This window comes from Pan troglodytes, chromosome 23 (genome assembly GCF_028858775.2).
Source record: "Pan troglodytes isolate AG18354 chromosome 23, NHGRI_mPanTro3-v2.0_pri, whole genome shotgun sequence".
Lineage (NCBI taxonomy): Eukaryota > Metazoa > Chordata > Mammalia > Primates > Hominidae > Pan > Pan troglodytes.
The window spans coordinates 38,519,278-38,544,632 of NC_086016.1; the positions used below are offsets into that span (position 1 = coordinate 38,519,278).

The 25,355-nt window shown below is 47.5% G+C and overlaps 1 protein-coding gene and 1 long non-coding RNA gene across 5 annotated transcripts in view; one reads left to right on the top strand and one right to left on the bottom strand.

Moving 5' to 3' along the window:
* Window positions 1-1,911: 1,911 nt before the first annotated feature.
* On the bottom strand, window positions 1,912-20,391 carry EIF3D (eukaryotic translation initiation factor 3 subunit D). Of its 4 annotated transcripts, none has more exon segments than NM_001246412.1 (16): window positions 1,912-2,057; window positions 2,560-2,843; window positions 3,517-3,659; window positions 7,562-7,691; window positions 7,789-7,874; window positions 8,385-8,515; window positions 9,842-9,989; window positions 10,484-10,616; window positions 11,662-11,774; window positions 14,308-14,380; window positions 14,994-15,079; window positions 15,695-15,831; window positions 16,760-16,805; window positions 17,095-17,227; window positions 17,904-17,989; window positions 20,196-20,293. In NM_001246412.1, coding segments are annotated over 14 exon segments (1,647 nt in total). In that variant the 5' UTR covers window positions 17,218-17,227; window positions 17,904-17,989; window positions 20,196-20,293; the 3' UTR covers window positions 1,912-2,043.
* Window positions 20,392-20,434: 43 nt separating this feature from the next.
* The window catches only part of LOC107970244 (uncharacterized), a 31,422-nt gene continuing 26,501 nt past the window's right edge, over window positions 20,435-25,355 (top strand). Inside the window, exon 1 of the long non-coding RNA XR_001712679.4 lies at window positions 20,435-20,552. This is a non-coding gene — a long non-coding RNA (uncharacterized LOC107970244). The remainder of the gene's footprint in view (window positions 20,553-25,355) is intronic.

The window sequence follows — 25,355 nt, forward strand, 5'->3', positions numbered from 1 at the left end:
GCTGAGGCAGGAGAATGGCGTGAACCCAGGAGGCGGGGCTTACAGTGCCTGAGATTGCGCCACTGCACTCCAGCCTGGGCAACAGAGCAAGACTCCGTCTCAAAAAAAAAAAAAAAAAAAAAAAAAGGCAGTGGAAACTGATGCAAAGTATTTTCAGGGAATGAGCTTGAGTCACTTCCACTTGCTTCTGTTAATCCTGTTGGACAGGGCCATGGTTTGCAAGAGGCAATTTGGTGAATACTGGTCCAACCTGGAAACCCCCGGCCCTAGTCACACCACTTTAATCTGTTTTTTAACACTCTGTATTCACATTGAAAACTCCCCAAGTACACTTTTTCTCTCCACTGCTTCTAACACAGTTCAAGAAACCTTTTGCTTGCCGAGGTTCGATTCATTAAAATTAATTTTGTGTTTTCAAGCTACTTAAAAAAAAAAAACCTGTAACTTTAGAAATGCTGAGCTTTTTTTGAGACAGTCTCTGTCATCCAAATTGGAGTGCAGTGGTGTGATCTCAGTTCACTGCAACCTCTGCCTCCTGGGTTCAAGTCAATCTCCAGCCTCAGCCTCCCAAGTAGCTGGAATTACAGGCGTGTACACCATGCCTGGCTGTTTTGTATTTTTAGTAGAGACGGGGTTTTGCTATGTTGCTCAGCCTGGTTTCGAACTCCTGACCTCAAGTGATCCACCCACCTCGGCCTCCCAAAGTGCTGGGATTACAGGAATGAGCCACTGCACCTGGCCTTTTTTTTTTTTGATAAAGGGTCTCCTTCTGTCACTTAAGCTGGAGTGCAGTGGTGTGATCATAGCTCACTGCAGCCTTGAACTCCTGGGCTCAAGCATCCTCCCACCTCAGCCTCCCGAGTAGCTGGGACCACAGGTGGAAGCATCATGACTGGCTAATAATTTATTTTTTTGTAGAGACAGGCCCTGGTCTCCCTGTGTTGCCCAGGCTGGTCTCAAACTTCTAGGCTAAAGTGATCCTTCTGCCTCAGCCTCTCAAAGTGTTGGGATTAGAGGTTTGAGCCACCATGCCTGTTTCCTCACCTCTACAATGGTACTACTCCTGCCAGCATCACAGTTCTGTATGAGGCTTAGATACTACAGAAAGCTCAGCATTAATACCTGGCAGGGTAATTACTCCATCAAGTGTCCAGAACAGAACAGTGTCCACTTACATAGTTTACATATCCTCGGCTGGGTGCGGTGGCTCACGCCTGTAATCCCAGCACTTTGGGAGGCCAAGGCGGGTAGATCACCTGAGGTCAGGAGTTCGAGACCATCCTGACCCTTATGGCGAAACCCCGTCTCTACTAAAAATACAAAAATTAGCCAGGCATGGTGGTGCATGCCTGTAATCCCAGCTACTGGGGGGCTGAGGCAGGAGGATCGCTTGAACCTGGGAGGTGGAGGTTGCAGTGAGCCGAGATCATGCTATTGCACTCCAGCCTGGGCAACAGAGTGAGATTCCGTCTCAAAAAAAAAAAAAGTTTACATATCCTCAACATGCAGAGCTCTTATGACACAATGCTTTGTAGGGACAGGCCTGAGAGTGTCACCAGCCCAAGCCAAGCTTAAAAACAATTCATAAACCATTACACAATCACCCAGTGGGACATCCATCAAGCTCTCTGTGGCAGCCTCCCTCAGGCGCAGCAGCCCCACCTCATCCACACCCTGCTTCAGGCTGTACTAGTGCTCTGCACTCCAGCTCCTCACAGTGAACTCTCCAAAAGCAACAGTTGGCTCTTCACACAGCCAGCAGGCACTCATGCTTGTGGAAATGGACTTCTTATAACAAATGAGGACACCCAGATTCTGAATTCCACATAGAAATTGCTGAATCTCATCCCCACTCTGTCAGGAATCTTTGAAGAAATGACTGTAAATCGTTAATGCAGGCAGACGATGAGGGAAAGACTAAACAGATGTATATTTTATTTCATCTGCTAAATGTCAGAAAGCAAGTTAGACACACATTCCACTAAGCATCAAAGGCCCTCGTAGTCTTGGTGGAAGGACAAACTCCAGCTCCACATCACTGGTTTAAGTTTCTTCCTCTGAAAGACACAAAAAATGTAAGAGAAATGAGCCAGGTTGTGTGATATGACGTTCACTTTCCTTTCTGAACCTCTGCTGGACTGTGCGTGAGTTTTCAACACTTCCATTCCGAAGTTAAGCCTTTCAGATGCTCACAGGGCTGGGCAGGTATTTCCTTCACTCACCAGCTGGTGGAGCAGGAGAGACAACTTTCAGGCTATTTAACCCGCAGCGGAGCTTTTCCCTCTAGACCACCGGCTTCAATCTGGGACTTCCCTCATCTTCCTCTACCTCTGCCACAGTCCAGCCGCTTCTCTAAAACACCGCTATCCTCCCCAACCACTTGATGTGATCTAAAGGCTCTAGAAGAAGCTCTTGGAGCCAAAGTGAATGCTTCTTCATACTTAAGTCTCAGGGAATTCTCGAACTTTTATCAAGGTTAAAGATCACAATGGCTACAGAGCTTGCTCCCGTGCTAGCCCACAGATCACTCTAGACCTCAGAAAGTGGGCTGCTACACACCTTCTTCTTCCTCTTCTTCCTCCTCCTCTTCCTCCTCGTCTTCATCAGAGCTGAAGGTGCCATCAGGGAGGCTGTAGACACGGATGACCTGCTTGTTGGGGTCCTTGAGGATGAGGTATTTGCCCTCCTCCAGCTTCATGCAGATGTCGATGACGCAGCGTAAAATGCCCCAGGCATTCTCCACGCTCAGGTTGATCTGGCTGGCAAACTCATTAGGCTTGAACTGCTGGGTGCCTAGGATGACGTGGCGTGAGGAGTCTTTCACGTGGTACCGAGACACATAACTAACAGGGGAAGGGATATCAGTGGTCAGAGCAGGGCAGCACAGAGACAGCAACACTTGGGATCAAATGTCAATTAAATGGTGATACCTGGTCCACTGCTATTTTTTCTTTTTTTTTTTTTTGAGACGGAGTCTGGCTCTGTCGCCCAGGCTGGAGTGCAGTGGCGCCATCTTGGCTCACTGCAAGCTCCGCCTCCCGGGTTCACACCATTCTCCTGCCTCAGCCCCCTGAGTAGCTGGGGCTACAGGCGCCCGCCACTACACCCGGCTAATTTTTTGTATTTTTAGTTGAGACAGGGTTTCATCGTGTTAGCCAGGATGGTCTTGATCTCCTGACCTTGTGATCTGCCAGCCTGGGCCTCCCAAAGTGCTAGGATTACAGGCGTGAGCCACCGTGCCCGGCAGTCCACTGCTATTTTCAAGGGAAAGGGAAAACATCGTCTTCTGAGTTCTCAGTTCTGGATTTGATTGACACCATTGCCCTAGTTCAGGACTCCATTCAGCATGCCTGCTGTTTGGCATTTGTCTCCTAACTGACCCCTCCATCTCTACCCCACCCCTGGATTTATCTCTGCCAGTCAATTGTCCAGTACACGGGGAGGGGAGGGTCAACCTCCCTACCCAGACCCTTCCTTTCACAAGATCAGCTGCCAGCTCCTGCACAGGAATCTCACCCAAGCTTGAGGTACTCAGATCCAGCCAGCAAAGCACAGCAGGTCCACCGGGCCAACTTGTAGCTGTTGTTCTTCAGCTCCGTGGCAATGACAGCCCCTCGCTGAGAGTCCAGCTTCTGACGCCAGTCAACGCCATTACAGTGCTGCAGGAGAGCCCCGTTAGAGAAACAGAAGCAAGCTCCAAATGCCCAAGGTGCTGGGACCTCCTCTGGCAGAGAAGGAACTCCCTAGTCTGCTTGCTTAGAAAGTGGGTAGGTACGCACTAAATCTTACCATTTAAGAGACAAAGACATAGTCCCTTCCCTTGCACAGCCTGCCGCACAGCAGTCACTCAACGACTTACAATTCCTGTCTTCTAAAAGCTCACCTAGACAGGGAATGATGGACGGACACACACGGACACGGACACGGACACACACACACACACACACACACACACACACTTTAGAAGTGTCATATAAACAGCAGAGCCAAGTGTTTACTATGTGTTGCGTGGTAAGGAAGGGCTTCACAGAGGACGTGTAACAGTGAGCCAAGTGGAGAATATTGGCTCAAGTGCAGGTGTAGACAGGAGGTCTTGATCTGAGAGGCATGGTGGGATAGGAAAGACAGGCAGAGTTGGCCTTAGATGGGGGTGGAAGCCTGCAGTGGGTGCAAAGCTGAGTCTGACATTTTACATAAATGCACACACAGTAGAAAAGGACCCCAGAGAGATCCTCTTTTCTACCCATATCATTTGTAGACGTGGGAAGTTGGACCCAGAGTGAAATGACTGGTCAAAGGTCACATGACGGAGGTTCCCAAACTTTCTTGGTTCATGGCAACCACAGGGCAAAAGAAATACTCAAGAATTTCTTTTAATTTTTTTTTTTTTTTTTTTTGACATGGAGTTTTGCTCTTGTTGCCCAGGGTGGAGTGCAGTGGCACAATCTTGGCTCACTGCAACCTCCGCCTCCCGGGTTCCAGTGATTCTCCTACCTCAGCCTCCCTAGTAGTTGGGATTACAGGTGCCCGCCACCATGTCCAGCCAATTTTTGTATTTTTGGTAGATACGGGGTTTCATCATGTTGGCCAGGCTGGTCTCGAACTCCTGACCTCAGGTGATCCACTCGCCTTGGCCTCCCAAAGTGCTGGGATTACAGGTGTGAGCCACCGTGCCCGGCCAAGAATTCCTTTTATTTAGTTAGGTTCAAACCATGTAGTAGTATTCTGACAAGATGTCTCTGTGTTTCCCTAAAAAATTTAAAATATCCTGCAGCATCCCTGTGAGTTTGCTGTGGCACATTTTTTGGAGATGGGGTCTCACTATGTTGCCCAAGCTGGTGAGTTCAGGATTTGAACTCATGAACCCAAGCGATTCTCCCACCTCGGGCTCCTGAGCAGCTAGGACTATAGGTGCATACTACTGCATACAGCTTGCTGGGGCATGTTAGAGTTCTTCTCCCAATCTGCACTGCTGATGAAGCGTGTATTGGACAATTGACTGGCGGAGATAAATCAAATATAGAAGTTGGGTGGAGGTAGAGAAATCAGTTAGGAGATAAATGTCAAACAGGCATGATGAATGGGGCCCGGAACTAGGGCAATTATCAGTGAAATCCAGGACAGATTCAGAAGACAGCAAAGCCTTCTATTTTGCTAACAGCAAAACAGAATAATGTAAAAAAGAAGTTGGAGATGTTGGAGGCTCAGAGCTTAGGTGGGAGAAAGACAACGCTGATGGACAGCTGGCCCAGAGGCAATGACGGGACTGGGGACACATGGAAGGGGAAGGTGTTTTAGCAGAAAAACAATGGGAAGTATAATAAATCAGAGTAGATTTGAGAAATCATTTTCAAAGAGTTCATGGTTGAGGCCTGGGATGGGCAGAATTCTAAGATGACCCCCAGTGACCCTTGCCCTTGCAGAGTCTCCTCCCCTTGACTGCGGGCAGAACCTATGGCTAGGATCAAGTATCACGCCCATGATTATCCTACCTTGTATGTCAAAAGGGATTTTGCATATGTAAGGCCGCAAATCAGTTTACCTTAATATGCACTACCTGGCTGGGCTCACCCAACCATATGAGTCTCTTAAATCTAGGTGTAGAGATCGGAGACGGAGGAAGTCAGAGATTGAAGCACAAGAAGGATCTGATGTGCTGTTGCTATCTTGGAGATGGAGGGGGCCATGTGACAAGGAATGCAGGTGGCCTCTAGGAGCCAAGAGAGGCTCCCAGCTGACAGCTGGCAGGGGGATGGGGGCCTCAGTCATCTAACTGAAGGGAAATGAACTTTACCCACAATAAGAATGGGCTTGGAAGTGGCTTTTCTTTCAGAACCTCCAGATGAGAACTCAGTTCTATTTCTATTGACACCATGATTTCTGCCTTGTTTGGATTTGTGGCCCCACCCAAACTGCATGTCAAATTGTAAACTCCAATGTTGGAGGAGGAGCATGGTGGGAGGTGACTGGATCATGGGGGCGGATTTCCCCCTTTGGCGCTATTCTTGTGGTAAGAGTATTCGAGAGATCTGGTTGTTTAAAAGTGTATAGCAACTTCCCCCCTCTCTTTCTCCTGCTCTGGCCATGATGTGCCTGCTTCTCCTTTGCTTTCTGCCACCATTGCAAGTTTCCTGAGGTCTCCTCAGCCACACTTCCTCTAGAGCCTGCAGAACTGTGAGCCAATTAAACCTCTTTTCTTTATAAATTACCCACTCTCAGGCATTTCTTTACAGCAGTGTGACAATGGACTAATACAAGGACCAAGCACACAGCACTGGACTTCTAACCTACAAAACCGTGAGCTAATAAATTGGTATTGTTAGGCCGGGTGCTGTGGCTCACGCCTGTAATCCCAGCACTCTGGGAGGCCAAGGCAGGCAGATCACCTGAGGCCGGGACTTCAAGACCAGTCTGACCAACATGGAGAAACCCCATCTCTACTAAAAATACAAAATTAGCTGGGCGTGGTGGCGCATGCCTATAATCCTAGCTACTCGGGAGGCTGAGGCAGGAGAATCGCTTGAGCCCGGGAGGTAGAGGTTGCAGTGAGCTGAGATCGCACCGTTGCACTCCAGCCTGGGCAACAAGAGCGAAACTCCGTCTCAGAAAAATAAAATAAAAAATAAAAATAAAATACATAAATCGGTATTAAGTCATTAAGTTTCTGTTAATTTGTTATGGTGCAAAAGAAAACTAATACAAAGTTATATAATACAGAAGTACGTATGGCGAAGAGAGCTGTCCAGGTGACTCCACTGGGATCAAAAAGGAGGGGAGCCAGCAAAGACGACATGCAAAGGGAACAGGGAAACGGGTGAGACCAGAGTAACGCGGTAACACAGATGGCAAAACGACACAGGCACGACGGCCCTGAATGCTTTGGGGAGCTCACCAGGAAAAGTCCAAGAAAAGGCCGCTGGCCCCAGAGGGAGGTCACAGCAAACCTTCCAGTGTGCTCTTTCAACAGGTGATGTGGGCGGGGGGGCGGATGGGGAGGGGTGGGGTGGAAATAGAGGAGGAAAAGTGAAGGAAGCATGTTTCTTTCAAGGTGCCTCTGAAGAGTCAATTCTGAGCCAGATCTTAGAATCCATGAGTTAAAGAAATGAGGAATTGCAAAAAATGTATGAAAAGATTGAAGGCAGTGGCTCAGTCAATGAAAGAAGAGGTCAAAAAGAAGAGCGGCCAGACTTACAGGAAAACTGCCAACCCAGATAATAAGGAGAGGAAAAAATCAGATGCTCAGGGAGCAGAAGTCAACAGGAGGCCACAATGGAACAGAGATGAAGAAAGTACTGGAAGAAGGGAGTTAACTGGTTCCTGTGTAAAAAAATAAGCAGAAAAGTTCTTAACACTTAACATAGTTCTACACACACAGTCATGCTCTTTCTCAGCAAGGAACTAAGCAGAGGAAAAAACTCACAAGACAAAAAAAACATCCAGGTAGCTCTGTAAGTAACGAAAGGGGATAAGAAACAGTTCATACAACCTAGCCTGCGTAAACAGGCACCGTAGGGAATAGAGACATGGTGTCACCAGGAGGGTGATGGAGATGGCGGCTCACCCTGGAATCCCACTCATTGAGTGTCTTGATGTTGATGAAGGACACTTCCCCGTTGGCTCCAGTCATGACGCCATCATGCTCACAACGGACAATAAGGTCAATATCGTCTCCAAGCTTCCACCTGCGGTAACTGCAGCAAAAAAGAAACTCATGTGGTCACTGGGGATTCTATAGAGTGGGGCCCGTGCTCCAATCTGGCCACAATACCCACCAGAGAGGTGACCTACCGGTACGCAACAGAGGCGATTTCATTCTTATCCATGTCGTCCTCCACAAACGGGTTTGGGTTGGGGAAGTTGTATCTTTCCTTCCCCTGCAAAAACAAAGGTGTCACAAGACAGAGCTAACTTTGTTGACAAGGCCAAGGCCAATCAGTCAGACCCAGCACCTCTGCTTAGTTGCAGCCCTGGCCAGGTTCCTGGGGCCCTTGATGGGGCTCTGAGCTCGCTGCCTGTTTTGTGCCTACTTGACCCCTCCCAACTGTTAGCACCTGATGAATTAGAACAACGACTTAGTAACCATGCCCATCTCTACTTCATTTTTTTGCCATGGCACATATCACCATTTGATGTAAATCAATTTATTATTTATTGTTCACTGTGTTTCCTCCTCCACTATCATTAAATTCTGTAAGGGCAGGAACTTTGTTCAAAGTCAGAGAGCCTAACATCCAAGCCCAGGCATGTAACTCCCCTGCTAAAGGTGGGGACTGCGTCTGACCTGCTCAGTCCCACAACCCAAGAGCCTAGCACAAAGCAGATGCTCCACAAACAGCAGCTGATTAAATAAGAATGAATCAATGCCCAGAGACTCGTTTCCTCACCATTCTCAAGCACTGCTGGGAGAAATTGTGGTTGATGTAGGTTGCCTCCATGGCCAGGTTGCGGGGTGAATTGAAGGAATTACCTTCATCTTGAGGGGGCTCATTGGCAGTCTCACTCACTGTCAGGAGGTCTGCAAAAGCGTGGCATGGTCACTCACCATGCAACAAAGAGTCACTGACAATGTACGCAGCGCTGTGGGGAGATGTGGAGAGGCAAACAACACAAGTCCTTCCTTCAAAGAACTGCCCTCTCCTAAAGTGGGTCTCCCTGGTGTGGAACACATAAGTGGGGGAGTGGGGCAGCTGCTCCAGGATAACTCAAGATACTGTCCAACATTCAATTCAATCACACAGTAATGAAGCTGTCCCTTTTCAGTCGTTTTGGATTCCTCAAGAGAATGATTTTGCAAGCTTTTTAATAAAGACCTCAGGCTTCAGGCTCAGAATATAAACACTTTTTTTTTTGAAATGGAGTCTTGCTCTGTCACCCAGGTTGGAGTGCAGTGGTGTGTCCACGGCTCACTGCAACCTCTGCCTCCTGGGTTCAAGCGATTCTCCTGCCTCAGCCTCCTAAGTAGCTGGGATTACATGTGTCCACCACCACACCTGGCTAATTTTTGTATTTTTAGTAGAGACCGGGTTTCACCATGTTGGCCAGGCTTGGTCTCGATCTCCTGATGTCAAGTGATTCTCCGCCTCGGCCTCCCAAAGTGGCAGGATTACAGGTTGTGAGCCACCGTGTCCAGCCTGTTTTGTTAATTTTTGAGTGACATGGTTTTCCTTTATGGTGTATAAATACATATACGTATGGTATAAAATATATATTTGTATATACAGTAAGCAAACACTGAACAAGGTATGCAAGATGGCAAAAGTCGAAAAAGGGGTATTTAAATGAATAACATTTGGGCCAGGTGCGTTGGCTCACACCTCTAATCGCAGCACTTTGGGAGGCCAAGGCTGATGGATCACTTGAGGCCAGGAGTTCGAGACCAGCCTGGCCAACATGGTGAAACCGTCTCTACTAAAAATACAGAAAGTAGCCAGGCATAGTGGCACATGCCTGTAATCCCAGCTATTCGGGAGGCTGAGGCAGAAGAATCACTTGAATGTGGGAGGCAGACGCTGCAGTGAGCCAAGACTGCGCCACTGCACTCCAGCCTGGGTGACAGAGTGAGACTCTGTCTCAATTAAAAAAAGAAAACAACAAAAAAGCAACATTTGGAAGCCTGCTATTAGGGTGCTGTGAGGACTCCAAAAGCTGAGGCCTCAAGCAGGTACTGCAGTGACAGTCTCTTCTCCTAACCTCTAAAGAGTCTGGGAGATTCAGACACTGCTGCTCTCAATGCCCTTGGGAAGACGGACCACTGTCTATCCATTCTCTAGTACCAGAGACTTGTTCTGTACCAACAAAAATACTCAATGCCTTTGAGTTGCTCCCCAGGCACGCTTCTTACCAAAGTCAGAGTTGTCTCTCTTGTCAAAGAAGAGTTTGGACCCAACTCTCTGGACGACAATATCCCAGGAATACACTGAGCGGGTACAGCTCATCAGCGTGGCCAGGATGGCATCAGTGGCAAACACATTCCCCTGAGTTTTTGCCAGCTGCAAAGAGGATCAAAGAGAGAAGATGGAAAGACACTCCCAGGTCTCACTGCCCACTCACATGGATGGGAAAGAACTCCTTTGCTGACCACATAAATCCTTAATAAGGAGGCCCCACCTCATTGACCAAAAACACTGCAGCCAGTGAGCCAGCAAGTTTCGGGTGGCAGTGGCACTGCAGCACCCTAAACACCTGCTAGATTCCAGCCAAGTGCTTCAGATGCTTTCACCTTTGCCCCAGTGGTAGTGCTATGTACATCTACCCCTTGTTGCAGATGAGAGAACTAAGGCTCCAGAGACTAAGCCAGGAAGCACGGCAGAACTGGGCTTCAAGTCCAGCTGTGCTTAACATCCACATTTCCGGTCTACCTGGCAAAGTGCTTTTACCTATAATACATACGTTATTCCCATGTCTTCTGTTCTTTCTGCAGCTTCAGCTGTAGAAGCCGACAGCATTCCTAACAAGGGGGAGAGGGGCAGAAGGAGGCGCACACCTTGCGGATGACAGGGTCGTCTGTGGTGGTGACAGTGTGGAAGATGCGCTTGATGCTCCGCAGTGGCTTCTCACTCCTCGTGGTGATGCGGTCAAAGGCTTTGTCGTAGTATTCTAGGGCCCCACAACACTCACTGTGGGAAGAGCAGGCAAAGACATGCAAAGTAAGAGAGATAACCCCCAGTTTTTTCTTTTAAGCCATACATCCAGAAGTCTTATCCAAAAGTCTAAAAGAGGTGGAAAGCAATCTCTGGCCAGAGCAGGAGAGACGAATCCTCAGTGCTTGCTCAGTTCCTGTCCACTTAACACCTGGCGTAGAACACAGCAAGCACAACTCATCTAGCCCAACGCCCCCATTTTAAAGGTAGGGTGACCGAGGCTAAGACAGGAGATGACTAGTTATAGAAGCACCTGGGTAGGCTGACTTCTCGTCTGGTGCTCTGGTTTCCCACTACCTAAATTCCACCTACTTGTCCTTTGAGGTAAGAAGCTATTTGAAATGTCAGGAGAAGCAAAGATTCTCCTGAAGAATTGTTGTGTTTCTTTTCCTGACAAGAGTTTTATAACTTAATCTTATTGCTCTTTTGCTCAGGGTGCCAGGAAACAGAAATATACAGTTTAATAATCAGCAAATTCCATTCTGCTTTCTCTTTCTGCCAAAAGAGTTGTATAACTCATTTCTTCTTTGCTCAGGATACCAGGAAGTTAAAAAGAAGTTTGCAGTCAGTGAACTTCTGCTTTTCCCCTTGGTCTTGACTTTTTTTTTTTTTTTTTTTGAGATGGGAGTTTCGCTCTTGTTGCCCAGGCTGGAGTGCAATGGCAAGATCTCAGCTCACTGCAACCTCCACCTCCAGGGTTTAAGTGATTCTCGTGCCTCAGCCTCCTGAGTAGCTGGGATTACAGGTGTGTGCCACCACGCCCGGCTAAGTTTTTGTATTTTTAGTAGAGACTGGGTTTCACCATGTTGGCCAGGCTGGTCTTGAACTCCTGACCTCAGGTGACCCACTGCACCTGGCCGGTCTTGATTTTTTTCAAATACCTCTGTTAACCTTATGAAATGTGTTTTGAGTAAGTGGTTTCAAAGCCTTTTTGGAAATACTAGGGCTTAAGAAAATACCCATCACCAGCTGGTCCACACACATAAGAGCAGTGTAGAAAGTAGTAAAAGATGCTGCTTACATGTCCTGTGGCTCTGATACTTCCAAGTAGCGCATCTTCATCAACTGAGGAAAATCCATTTCCTCTTTCACTTCCCAATCACTACGAACTTCAACTGAAGAGTCTCGGGGTTTCTGCAGTTGAAAACCATTAGAGGAAAAAAAAGTTATAGTCCATACAAAACATAAATAAAAGACAGGCTAAAAATATGAAGAGCTGGCCTGGTGCAGTGGCTCATGCCTGTAGTCCCAGCACTTTGGGAAGCTGAGGCAGGATGATCGCTTGAGCCCAGGAGTTTGAGGCTGCAGTGAGCTATGATTGCACTACTGCGCTCCAGCCTGAGTGACACGAGATCCTGTCTCAAACAACAACCACACAAAACAGAGGGGCTCAGTGGCCCTTTGGGAGGCCAAGGCGGGCAGATCACCTGAGGTCAGGAGTTCGAGACCAGCCTGTCCAACATGGTGAAACCCCATCTCTACTAAAAATACAAAAATTAGCCAGGCATGGTGATGCATGCCTGTAATCCCAGCTACTCAGGAGGCTGAGGCAGGAGAATAGCTTGAATCTGGGAGGCGGAGGTTGCAGCGAGCTGAGATAGCACCACTGCACTCCAGCCTGGGTGACAGAGCAAGACTGCGTCTCAATAAAAGAGAGAAAAGAAAAAGAGCTTTTATTCAATAAATGGAGTGATGGAGTGCTGACTGTTTTATAAGACAGAATCCCTGACTCCCAGGAATTTATGGTGTGGAGGAGGACCAAAGGGATCAAAAGTTCAAAAGCAAATGGGGTTCCACTCCCAGGTAATGATGTCACCTGATGAACATGTAGCAGGTCCTTTATATTTCTCTCGGGTTATTAACTATTCTTGATATAGCATCATATCCAACAAAATGTAGCTTCACTTTTGCTTACACGTGTTCTGTTCTCAGAATGCCCACACAAGCACACGCAGGTGAACGTTCACAGCAGCATCAATAATAGTCAAAAAGTGAAAAACAACTCAAATGTTCATCAGCATGTGAATGGCTCAAAACAACATGATGTATAATTCAAAGGACTCTTATTTGGCAATAAACAAGAAATGAAGCTCATCTGGGCTGGGTGTGGTGCCTCACGCCTGTAATCCCAGCACTTTGGGAGGCTGAGGTGGGTGGATCATCTGAGGTCAGGAGTTTGAAACCAGCCAGGCCAACATGGTAAAACCCTGTCTCTACAAAACATATGAAAAAAAAAAAAAAAAAAAAAAGCCAGACATGTTGGCACGTGCCTGTAATCCTAGCTACTTGGGAGGCTGAGGCGTGAGAATCACTTTAACCCGGGAGGCGGAGGTTGCAGTGAGCCAAGATCGCGCCACTGGCACTGCAGCTTGGGTGACAGAGTGAGAGTCCATCTTAAAAAAACAAAAAACAAAAACCAAAAAAACCAACAACAGATGAAGCACAGCTGAACTTGAACAACATGGGTTTGAAGTACATGGGTCTACTTAATATGCAGATTTTCTTCAAACAAACATGGATTGAAAATACAAGCCAGGCGCAGTGGCTCATGTCTGTAACCCCAGCACTTTGGGAGGCTGAGGTGGGTGGACTGCTTGAGCTCAGGAGTTTGAGACCAGCCTGGGGAACATGGCATAACCCCATATCTACAGAAAATACAAAAATTAGCCAGGCGTGGTGGTGCATGCCTATAGTCTCAGCTACTCAGAAGGCTGAGGTAGGAGGATCACTTGAACCCAGCAGGCAGAGGTTGCAGTTGGCTAAGATTCATGCCACTGCACTCCAGCCTGGGTGACAGAGCAAGACCCTGTCTCAAAAAAGAAAAGAAAAAGAAAACAGTATTCTTGGGATGCAAACCCCGAGTATATGGAGGGCTGACTTTTCATACATGTGGCTACCACAGGCCGAATGTGGGACTTGAGAATGTGTAGACTTTCATATACCGAAGGACAACTGTACCGACACATGCTACCACATGGATGACTCTTGAAAACACGCTAAATAAAAGCTGCCAGTTACTAAAGACCACATATTGTATGATTCCATTTATGTAAAATGTCTAGAACAAAAAATCCCGAGACAGAAAACAGATTCATAGCTGCCTGCGGCTGGGCGACTGGGGGTGCTGGTGTTTGGGTGTGCCTCCTGGAATTCATTTGGCAATCTGGTTGCTACTGCGGCAGTGTCGGGAGGTAGGGCCTTTAAGAGATTAGGTCGTTAAAAGGAATAAATGCCTCATGCCCTTCTCTCAGGAATGGGCTAACTACCCAAAGTTTAGCCCTTTTCTCTGTTGCACCCTGCTCCCCCTTCTGCTTTTTCTGCCATGCTATCAAGCAGCATGAGGCCCTCACCAGATGTGGCTCCTGATCCGGGACTTCCCAGTCCCCAGAACCATGAGCTAAAGAAACCGCTTTATAACTTACCCACTCTCAGGTATTCTGTTCTAGCAACAGAAAACAGATCAAGACAGGGTGACTGCTAAAGGGTAAGGGATTCTTTTGAGGGTGATGAAAATGGTCTGAAATTGACCAGTTACAGAACTCTTCAAATATATTAAAAACCACTAAATTGTATGGTATGTGAAGTATATCTCATCTAAGCTATTAATAAAGACAACCAAATAAACAGAACCAAATTCCAAGGCAGAATTCTGGTATAAATACATTACCTGTGATTTCTGATCCCATTTCTGCCTAACCCCAAATTGTTTCTGGAACTTTTTCTGCAGTCGAATGCGTTCTCTGGAAAGACAGAAATATGATCTCAGTGCAGACCTTTAAATCAGTGGCTTCTTCAAAAGGCACACGCTGCCATTCTCTTCAGCTAAACCTTACCATCACCACTAACTCCTTTAAACTATGAAAAATGGGCTTAGAGAAAGGAAGAGACCCAGACGGTGCATACTGGAGGTGTTAGAAAAGGTACACTGCCTCCAAATACTGACCAGATGATTTTACTTCATCTATAGTGACTGTTCACTGATAGTTCCAATCTGGGGTGTAGTGGCCGCTGGACCACACAACACCAGGAGGCTCAAAGGACCAGCATACATGGGGCTTCCTAGAGTTGACCCACAGCAGAACTGAGCCCAGGTAAGCTCCAGAGCCTCTTCTTGCCTGCCTGTGTTTCCCTTTAGCGCGCATGACCAGCACAAGGAGTTAGTTTCCTGCCCATGCTATCTGCCATGAACCAGCCTGAGAACGACAAGCTAAAAGGGGGCTTAACTGGTTGTAGAAAGTATTTTCCTTTTTTGCAGTGGTGGGGAAGACAACCATCCTCCTGCTTTGGTCCTGTGGTTTCCAAATACGGCCAGTCTGGGAAGGGTGTCTTGTTCCAGCAGGATGAAAATCTCACCTCTCTTTCTGTTTGGCACTCTTAGGCAGGATCTGCAGGTTGAACTGCAACATGTTCCGACGATCTTTGTCTCTGCGGAGGTTCCTCTGGGCATCAGCAAGAAACATCCATGTTAAAATCTTGGAGATTTGGCTCACAATAGGCAGAACAAGTGGGAGGTCTTTGGAGTAAATTTAGGATGCCAAATCCCAAGTTTCACATCTTACTCTGTGCTTTCACTCTACGGCATCAACAGCTTGGGGGTGTTAGGGGGTAAGTACTTGGACTTTGCTTAGACCTATACTCCCATGATATATTTTTCATTGAAGTATGTTTACTGGGTCTCATTAGATTTTCTGAGTTTGCCTCTTTAAATAATAATAGGCAATCTGACTGGACCATCTACTTAATAAAGTCTGCACACAGCAATTAAGTGTGGTAACAGGCACGGGTGCACCTTCTTATCCAGCACAAATGTTTTTAGCATACAAGTCTGATATCCTAGCTACTGGCAAACAGAAATATAAACAATTTAAATGCATCCCTGATCCTAGTGCAAGTTCACCTTGGTACCACTTGTTATGGAACGGTGACCCGAGATTCACGAAAAGACCTATAATATGCTTCCCTCTCTCATTAGGAGTCACAAGGTAGCATTTTTTAGCAGGTGATGGCCAACAGTAACAGCCCCAAGATGCTGTGGTTGCTGGCTCTTGGCCTACCTGGGCAAATCTCATTCGATTCCGCTGGTAGGCCGTCTTCTGTGTGCGCGCTGTATCCACCAGCTGGAAGCTACTTTCATCCTCCTCATGGAAATAAGCATATTGACTTCCACCACCAAACTGAGAGGAGTACTTATCTGGAGGCAAAGGTGATGGCATGTAGTAACTGCACCCACAGACTTTACCAGATACGCACCAGTCTAAAGCCTTGCTATTTCAAGTGTGGTCTTGAGACCTGTAGCATTGGCTGAAAGCTTGTTAGACACACAGACTCACAGTCCCACCCCATACCCACTGAATCAGAACCAGCATTTTAACAAGATCCCCGGATGATTCATATGCACATTCAATTTTGAACAACTCTGGCCTAAAGAACTTTCTAAGCCAAGAATCTGAAGGACTCAAACTAACCCATTTCACTCTCTGCGTTATTGTGTGAGAATCTGAGGTATTTATTGCTAACCACCATCTCCATTATCAGGGGCCCATGGCAGGTATGTCTAATAGATCACGATATACTTTCTTGCCAATCTCAGCCTCAGCTATCCTAACTTAGTTCTCCAGGCAGCCACCTCCAACTATCTGAAGTGGCAGAGAGAAAAAGCCTTTTTATGGTACCAGGATCTTAAAACCAGGGGTTTTAATTTTTTTTTTTTTTTTTTTGGAGACAGGATCTGGCTCTGTCACCAGGCTGGAGTACAATAGCATGATCTCGGCTCACTGCAACCTCTAACTTCTGGGTTCAAGTGATTGTCCTGCCTCAGCCACCCGAGTAGCTGGGATTACAGGTGCACGCCACCACGCCCAGCTAATGTTTTCAACAGGTTTTTAAAAGGGCCCAAAACCCCATTTTAATAGGCTAGACCTCTTTAATGAATGGTCTAAGTTTTGAGGGCTATTTCCAAAAATGTGGTTATTGTTAAAGCCCAGAATACATCCCTAAAAGTTATGAATTATTGTTGGCAGTTCCTTCCCATTCTAAAAAGCTTTCAGAAGAAGGTCATAAGAATAAAGAACAACTTTCCCAAGGCCCTGATTGGGGCATTCAGTTGCAGAAACACTTACTTGTGTACCTCTTATCTTGGTATGTGGCTCCTGTCCAGTCTGCAACCTACGAAGAACAAGAAAAGACAGAGAATGCACAGGTCAACCAGGCAAGTTTCTGCAGAACCAGAAATCCCTGAGCGCGAGAGGACAGCGTGGAAGAGTCTCAGAATTTGTTCACAACACCTCTGTAAGTGCCCAGCTCTTCTATGACTACACCCAGAGATAACCTTTCTCAGCTGGCATCCCTATAAGAAATTCAGGAGTTAAGATTTTGAGACAATAAAATCAAAACAGGGACTCGAGAGTAGCAGCCACAGCTGCAAAGATTCAGACTCCTGCTGACAGGCATGTACCTTTCCTAGCCGATCTCCTTTGCTGAACGGCTGGTAGGGCATATCCCGAAACTGCTCGGGAACAGCACAGGGACCCCAGCCTGAGGGGTTGTCCTGGATCACGGGTGTCATGAACTTTGCCATCTTCCAAAATCTGAAAAATATAAATCATGTGAGTAGCGGCATGAACGAAGGCCTCAGAGTACAAAACACCCTCCATTTGAAGTAAGCAAAGACATAAATGATAGAACTCAAAAAGCAACACGCAAAATGGAACCCTCAACTGTTGAGCGACTACTACTGTTTTTGTTAATTATACTGTGAATATGTACTTAAAACTGAGAAGGATGCAAACAAAACTGATTTTTCATATTTCATTAATTCCACGACACTCTCTTTTTACTGTAACATCTTTAAAATGAGGCTGCACCTTGTGCTTGACAGGGTGTCGTATTGATTGGTAGTTTTTCTTTTTCTGTGTTACATAAGTGTTTAAAAAAATTTAATGGTGTCAGATTTGATAAAATGTCCTAATGTTTTTTCAAATATAGTAACCTTGTTTTGGTTCTGAGATATACCTTCACCAATTCATACAAACTCAACTTCCCTAAGACTTAGTAGTCTTTTCTTTTTTTTGAGACAGAGTCTCACTTTGTCACCCATGCTGGGGTGCAGTGGCGTGCAACCTCCGCCTTCCGAGTTCAAGCGATTCTCCTGCCTCAGCCTCCTGAGTAGCTGGGATTACAGGCAAGCACCGCCTGGCTATTTTCTGTGTTTTTAGTGGAGACAGGGTTTCACCATGTTGTCCAGGCTAGTCTTGAACTCCTGACCTCAAATGATCCGCCCGCCTCGACCTCCCAAAGTGCTGGGATTACAGGCGTGAGCCACCACGTCCAGCCGCCTTAGTCTTTTCCATCTGCAAAATAAACAAGATCCTTGTTCTAAGCACTTTGTATAATGCCACACAAGTATTCAGACTTGCAAAAGTGCATTTATGTATATAGAGTGCTGAGAAAAAAAGATCTTTTAAGTATATCCTGAAATTCAATTTTCCTTTCTCATTGTTTCAATTTTCTGCCATCAACGCAAATCCTGTGTGCAGTGCAAGTGGACATAAAGCCAGGCAGAAGAACTGCCAGAGGGCCAAGGAGGTCCCCACAGACCTCAGGCCCAAAGTTGCCATGTTAAATGTTCACGAATACTGCCAGGCACTGTTCTTACTGTTTACCACTCATTCATTCATACAGTCCTGCCAACAATCCTGTGAGGTAGAAGCCAATGTTATCCGCACTCTCCAGATAAGAAAACCAAAGCACAGAGAAATGAAGAAATTGCCCAAAGTTGAAATGCTAGTGGATTAAAAATGTGAACCAAAGCAGTCTGACCCCAGAGTCTGCACTCTGCATAATGCTATAGCCCTCTCGGGAATTAAAAAACCGGCGCTCTATAGCAGATGGCTGCCCGACACTTCCTATAAAAAAACCTATGCATTTATCTTCCGTTGTAACCTTCTGAAAATGCTTAGAAGGCGAGTTCCTAGAGGAAAATTCACTACACAAGTATTTCTTGGAGGCCGGGCGCGGTGGCTCACGCCTGTAATCCCAGCACTTTGAGAGGCCGAGGTGGGCGGATCACGAGGTCAGCAGTTCGAGACCAGCCTGGTCAACATGGTGAAACCCAGTCTCTACTAAAAATACAAAAATTAGCTGGGCGTGGTGGCGGGCACCTGTAATACCAGCTACTCAGGAGGCTGAGGCAGGAGAGTCGCTTGAACCCAGGAGGCGGAGGTTGCAGTGAGCCAAGATCCTGCCATTACACTCCAGCCTGGGCAACAGAGCAAGACTCCGTCTCAAAAAAACAAAAATCAAATGTTTCTTGGAGGCTGGAGAGCAATCAAAAGAACAGGTATGCTGAACTTAGTAAACTCTCCTCAAAGCCCCATGCTGGGGAGATTGAGGCTTCCTTCAGAGATGACATTTGGGTGACAGCAACACAGGATGAACCTAGAAGTTTCATCTTTCTAATAGAAACTATAGGAAGAGGACAGAAGAAAAAGGGTGGTGGTCTCAGAACAATTCGTATTAAATAAATATTGCTGAGCTCCTACGTGTTAGGCCCTACGCCAGATAATTTAACACCATTGACCACCCCCCCACCCCCACTTTAGAGGCAAAAATTTGAAGCTCAGCCTACTCAAGCAGCTGACCTCATCATTTCAAAACAGATTTGATTTCCAGGGTTGCCTGCTGTCAGTCCAGCCTTCTTTCCATTATATTACAGCTGGGCAGCAGCCCGCAAAGATCAGAGGTTTGAGACCGTACACAATAATACCAAGACAACGAGTCTCAAAACACACTTTAAAAAATCGGGTTCTGTCAGAAGCTCAAGAAGGGAAGAGGCCCGAGGCTCGACCTGCATCACCTCCCTGGAAAGCCAGGGGTGAGATACCCTGGCTTTAATAAATTTTTTTTTTTTTTTTAAGAGCAGAGCGGAACCAGGAGGAGAAACTGAGCCGCTCAGCAAAAACGAAGTAACAGCTGTACTAGTCACAGGGGCAGGATAGGGAGGTTCCAAGAGGGCACTCAGAAGGGGCTCTGTGGTTGGCAGGCCACTACAGATCATAAGCCGTCCATCGCTGAACAGGGGGTGGGGTAGATTTAAGATCAGAGATCAAATCTACTTCTCTATCCTAGCCTCCAGTTTCACAAAAAAGGGAAGGTAACCTATGCACTGTGAATTCCTAAGAACAGGGGCCAAACACCGCTCAGCCTGGTACCCCTAAGACCTCACTCAAAAAGTCAGGGAGTTTTCGGCCACTTCAGAAAGACTTTGTTGTTACCCCTCCGTCTTAACCCAGATGAGTTAAGTGACAATCAAATTCACCCAGCTCATGGGCACTGAGCAGGGCCTAGGGCCAGGGACCTCACCCACAAGGTCGTGTCCCGCGTTCAGTAGCGTGCGGGACGTGGGGCCCCCGAAAGTGGATTCCTGCCCCGCCCAGCGGAGGGACGGCAACAGCAGGAAGGGACTAAGAGAGGTCTCTTCCGGGAGGCCCCCGAAGGCTGGACCTAGTCCGAACCGGCTCCGGAGGGCCGCAGGAACCTATGAAACACGCCGCTCACCTGTAACGGCCTCGGCCGGCCGGGATGGCAACAGATGGTGCGTGCCGGGGACCGCGTTAGCAGCAGCACTCTTGAGAAACCAGGAAAAGAGGAAACATGCGCGCGCAGCGGGCGCCGCCGTAAACACGACCGGCGCTGTCGTAAACTGCTCTTCCGCTTCCTCTGGGTTGGGCGGAAGAACTCACGAGCCGTAAAGCGAAGGTCCACCCGGAAATCCGTTATTGCGTTTCGCCAGGCGTCCTCATTAGCCTCCGAGGCGTCGAGACGCGAGAGGTGTGATTGGTACTACGTCAGGCGGTATCCGGGGACGCCCAATCATCACTGAAACTTGCGGCAGCGCAATCGAAGCTCGAGGCGGTGAGTGGCTGGCGTCCTTCTGTGTCCCACAATGCTTCGCGGCGCGCCTCAGCCCCCATGTATCCCACCGTCACCCACGACTCCCTGCCTGTTCTACCTGCCTGCTTAGTGTGAAACTCAGCGCAGGGGAGGTCGGTCGGGGTCTTAGGCGGACCTTATTGTTACCCCTTCGCCTTTATAGTTGTGGAAACTGAGGCTCAGAAGTGCCAAGTGACCTGCCTAGATCAGACTGTTAGTTTAGGGTTCTAACCGCCAGAGTTCAAACCATACTTCCACAGTTCTCAAACTTAATTGTAGGACAGAGATTTCTGGAACACTGTTTTTATTTTTATTTATTTTTTGAGACAGGGTTTCGCTCTGTCGCCCAGACTGAAATGTAGTGGCAGGATCACGGCTTATTGCACCCTCGACTTCTCAGGTACAAGCGATCCTCCCAGTTCAGCCTCCCGAGTCGTTGGGTGTACACAGGCACGCACCACCACGCCTGCCTAATTTTTGTATTTTTGGTAGAGATGGGGTTTTGCTATGTTGCTCAGGCTGGTCTCAAACTCCTGAGCTCAACGGTCCACCCACTGGGGCTAGGGTTACAGGCATGAGTCACCGTACCCGGCCAGCTAATAATTTTTAAAAATTTTGTAGAGACAGCGTCTCACTATGTTGCCCGGACTGGTCTTTAACTCCTGGTCTAAAGTGGTCCTCTCGCCTTAGCGTCCGGAGCAGCTGAGGCTACAGGTGCATGCCACCATGCCTGGCTAATTTTTTTTTTTAGATGGAGTCTTGCTCTGTCTTCCAGGCTGGAGTGGAGTGCAGTGGCGCTATCTCAGTTCACTGCACCCTCCGCATCCCAGGTTCAGGTGATTCTCCTGCTTCAGTCTCCCGAGTAGCTGGGATTGCAGGCGTGTACCAACATGCCTGGCTAATTTTCCTTTTAGTAGAGACGGGGTTTCACCTTGCTGACCAGGCTGGTCTCGAACTCCTGACCTCAGGTGATCTACCCACCTCGGCCTCCCAAAGTGCTAGGATTACAGGCGTGAGCCACTGCGTCCGGCTGCCTGGCTAATTAAAAAAAAAAAACTTCTGTGGAGACGAAGTCTCATCATGTTGCCAAGGCTAGTCTCGAACTCCTGGGCTCAAGCAGTCCTCCTGTCTCGGTCTCCCAAAGTGCTGGGATTACGGGCGTGAGCCACCACACCTGACCAGGATAGTATTTTTAAAAATTCAGATTCTGGGTCTCATTTTGATAGATTATACGGATATGTTTATGCTGGAGCCCAAGAGCTCCGCATTAGCTGTGATTCTGAAGTGACGACTCAGGAACTGCTTTACTACAGTAGATAACAGTGCTGTCCTCTCAGCAACTCCCAGGCTATGGAGTTCCTCCTGGTGTCTTTCTTTCGGAATTTTAAAACAATGAAAGATAATCTGAGGGCATGACTTTATTCAAACCTCAGATCCTTTCTACCTGACATAGGTTTCCTTAGCCGCCTAGCATGTCTCCTTTATTAGAAAATATACCTGATGTCTAGGCTCTGCCACATTCTTTTTCTTTTCTTTTCTTTTTTTTTTGAGACAGAGTGTCGCTCTGTTGCCAGGCGGGAGTGCAGTGGCGCGATCTCAGCTCACTGCAACCTCCACCTCCCTGGTTCAAGTGATTCTCCTGTCTCAGCCTCCTGAGTAGCTGGGAACACAGGCATGCGCCACCATGCCCAGCTAATTTTTGTATTTTTAGTAGAGACCGGGTTTCACCATGTTGGCTGGGATGGTCTCAATCCCTTGACCTTGTGATTCCCCCGCCTCGGCCTCCCAAAGTGTTGGGATTACAGGCATAAGCCACTGTGCCCAGCCAGCTCCGCCACTTGATAGCTATGTGTGGCCTTCACATTCCTTGCCTTGTTTCCTTATTTGTAAATTGAAAATGATAATTAGAGGGCGCTGTGAGGGTGAAAATAAATGTGTGTGAAAGGACTTAGTAATTCCACTTATCATTTGGGTGAACTTGGACAGGTTATTCAACCTCTTTTTTTTTTTGAGACAGAGTCTCGCTCTGTTGCCCAGGCTGGAGTGCAGTGGCGAGATCTCGGCTCGCTGCAACCTCTGCCTCCCAGGTTCAAGCAATTATCTGCCTCAGCCTCCCGAGTAGCTGGGATTACAGGTGCCCACCACCATGTCCGGCTAATTTTTTGTGCTGTTAGTAAAGACGGGGTTTCACCATGTTGGTCAGGCTGGTCTCGAACTCCTGACCTTGTGATCCACCCGCCTCAGCCTCTCAAAGTGCTGGGATTACAGGCGTGAGCCACCGCACCTGGCCTATTCAACCTCTCTAAACCTGCTTATTCATCTGAAAAATGAGAATGCTAATAGCAGCACCTATTTCCATAAGCTCTCTCCCAACTGCTCATTTTTTTTTTCCTAATTTTTGTTAATGGTGTCTGGTGAATTGTGCCCAGTGGAAAGCCTTGTAGTCATCATTGGTAGTTCGTTTTTCCTTCCCTCCCACATTTAGTTCTTCACTATGTTCTCTTTATTCTACTTGCACAATGCATCTTGAATGCTATCACTTTTTTTTTTTTTTTGAGACAAGAGTCTTGCCCTGTCACCCAGGCTGGTGTGCAGTGGCGCAATCTCAGCTCACTGCAACCTCCGCCTCCCAGGTTCAAGCAATTCTCCTGCCTCAGCCTCCCAAGTAGCTGGGATTACAGGCGTGTGCCACCACACCTGCCTAATTTTTTGTATCTTTAGAAGAGATGGGGTTTCTCCATGTTGGTCAGGCTGGTCTCGAACTCTTGACCTTGTGATCCACCCGCCTCGGCCTCCCAAAGTGCTGGGATTACAGGCGTGAGCCTCTGTGCCCAGCCGAATGCTATCACTTTTTATCCCCATTTCACATCACGCTTGGATACACTCTTGCTGCTCTAGGGTTTCTTCTCTATATGGTGGTCAAAGGAATCTGTCCACAACCTTCTACTAGCTTCCCATTATATGCTTAGAGGGAAATATGAATATCTTTTTGTGGCCTGTGTGGTCACTGTCTACCTTTGTTATTTTTTTAATTTTTATTTCTTTGAGACAGGGTTTTGCTCTGTTGTCCAGGCTGGAGTGCAGTGGTGTGATCATGGCTCACTGCAGTCTTGACCTTTTGGGCTCAAGCAATCCTTCCACCTCAGCCTCCGAGTAGGTGGGACTAGAGGCTCATGCTGCCACTCCCGGCTAATTTTTAATTTTTTGTAGAAATGGGGTCTCACTATGTTGCCTCGGCTGGTCTGGAACTCCTGGGCTTAAGCCATCCTCCAGCCTTGGCCTCCCAATATGCTGGGATTACAGGTGTAAGCCACCTCACCTGGCTACTGGTCTACCTCTAGCCACCATATTCTTCTTGTGCCTTAAATACACTGAACTTCTTTCTTTTTCTTTTTTTTTTTTGAAATAGAGTCTAGCTCTGTTGTCCAGCCTGGAGTGCAGTGGTGTGATCTTGGCTCACTGCAACCTCTGCCTCGGGTTCAAGTGATTCTCTTGCCTCAGCCTCCCAAGTAGCTGGAACTACAGGTGTGTGCCACCACACCAGGCTAGTTTTTGTATTTTAGTAGAGACGGGGATTCATCATGTTGGCCAGGCTGATCTCAAACTCCTGACCTCCAGTGATCCATCCACCTTGGCCTCCCAAAGTGCTGGGATTACAGGCGTGAGCCACTGTGCCCAGCCCACCAGCCTTCTTTCCATCTCAGCAGGGCCTCTGGACTTGACGTTCTTTCTGCATGGCACACTCTTCCCCCAGGTTTCCTGGTAGTTGAATTGGTCTCATCATCTATGCCTCTGCTCGAGAGTTAACTCCTTATGCAGGTCTTTTCTGACCATCATTTCTAAAATAGGTGATTGTATTAGTTCATTTTCATGCTGCTGATAAAGACATACTGAAGACTGGGAAATTTACAGAAGAAAGAGGTTTAATGGACTTACAGTTCCACATGGCTAGGGAGGCCTCACAATCATGGCAGAAGGCAAGGAGGAGCAAGTCACATTTTACATGGATGGTAGCAGGCAAAGAGAGAGCGCTTGTGTAGGGGAACTCCCCCTTTTAAAATTGTCAGATCTTGTGAGACTTATTCACTATCATGAGAACAGCATGGGAAAGACCTGCCCCCATGATTCAATTACCTCCAACTGGATCCCTCTCACAGCACATGGGAATTCAAGATGAGATTTTGGTGAGGACACAGCCAAAGCGTATCACTGGCATAGAGTAGGTGCTTAAGTAGGTACTCATTGACTGAGTTAATGAATAAAAGAATCTGGCCAGTGGTGGTGTCTCATGCCTGTAATCCCAGCACTTTGAGAGGCCAAGGCGGGCAGATCACCTGAGGTCAGGAGTTTGAGACCAGCCTGGCCAAAATGGTGAAATCTTCTACTAAAAAAACAAAAATTAGCCAGGTGTGGTGGAAGGCACCCTGTGATCCCAGCTACCTGGGAGGCGGAGGTTGCAGTGAGCCGAGATCGCACCACTGGACTCCAGCCTAGGCTGCAAGAGCGAAACTCCATCTCAAAAAAAAAAAAAAAAAAAAAAAAAAAGAATCAAAATTGGAGGGCCAGGTGTGGTGTCTCATGCCTGTAGTCCCAGCACTTTGGGAGGCCAAGGCAGGTGGATCACCTGAGGTCGGGAGTTTGAGATCAGCCTGGCCAACATGGTGGAACCTCATCTCTACTAAAAATACAGAAATTAGCCAGGCGTGGTGGTGGGTGCCTGTAATCCCAGCTACTGGGGAGGCTGAGGCAGGAGAATTGCTTGAATCTCGTAAGTGGAGGTTGCAG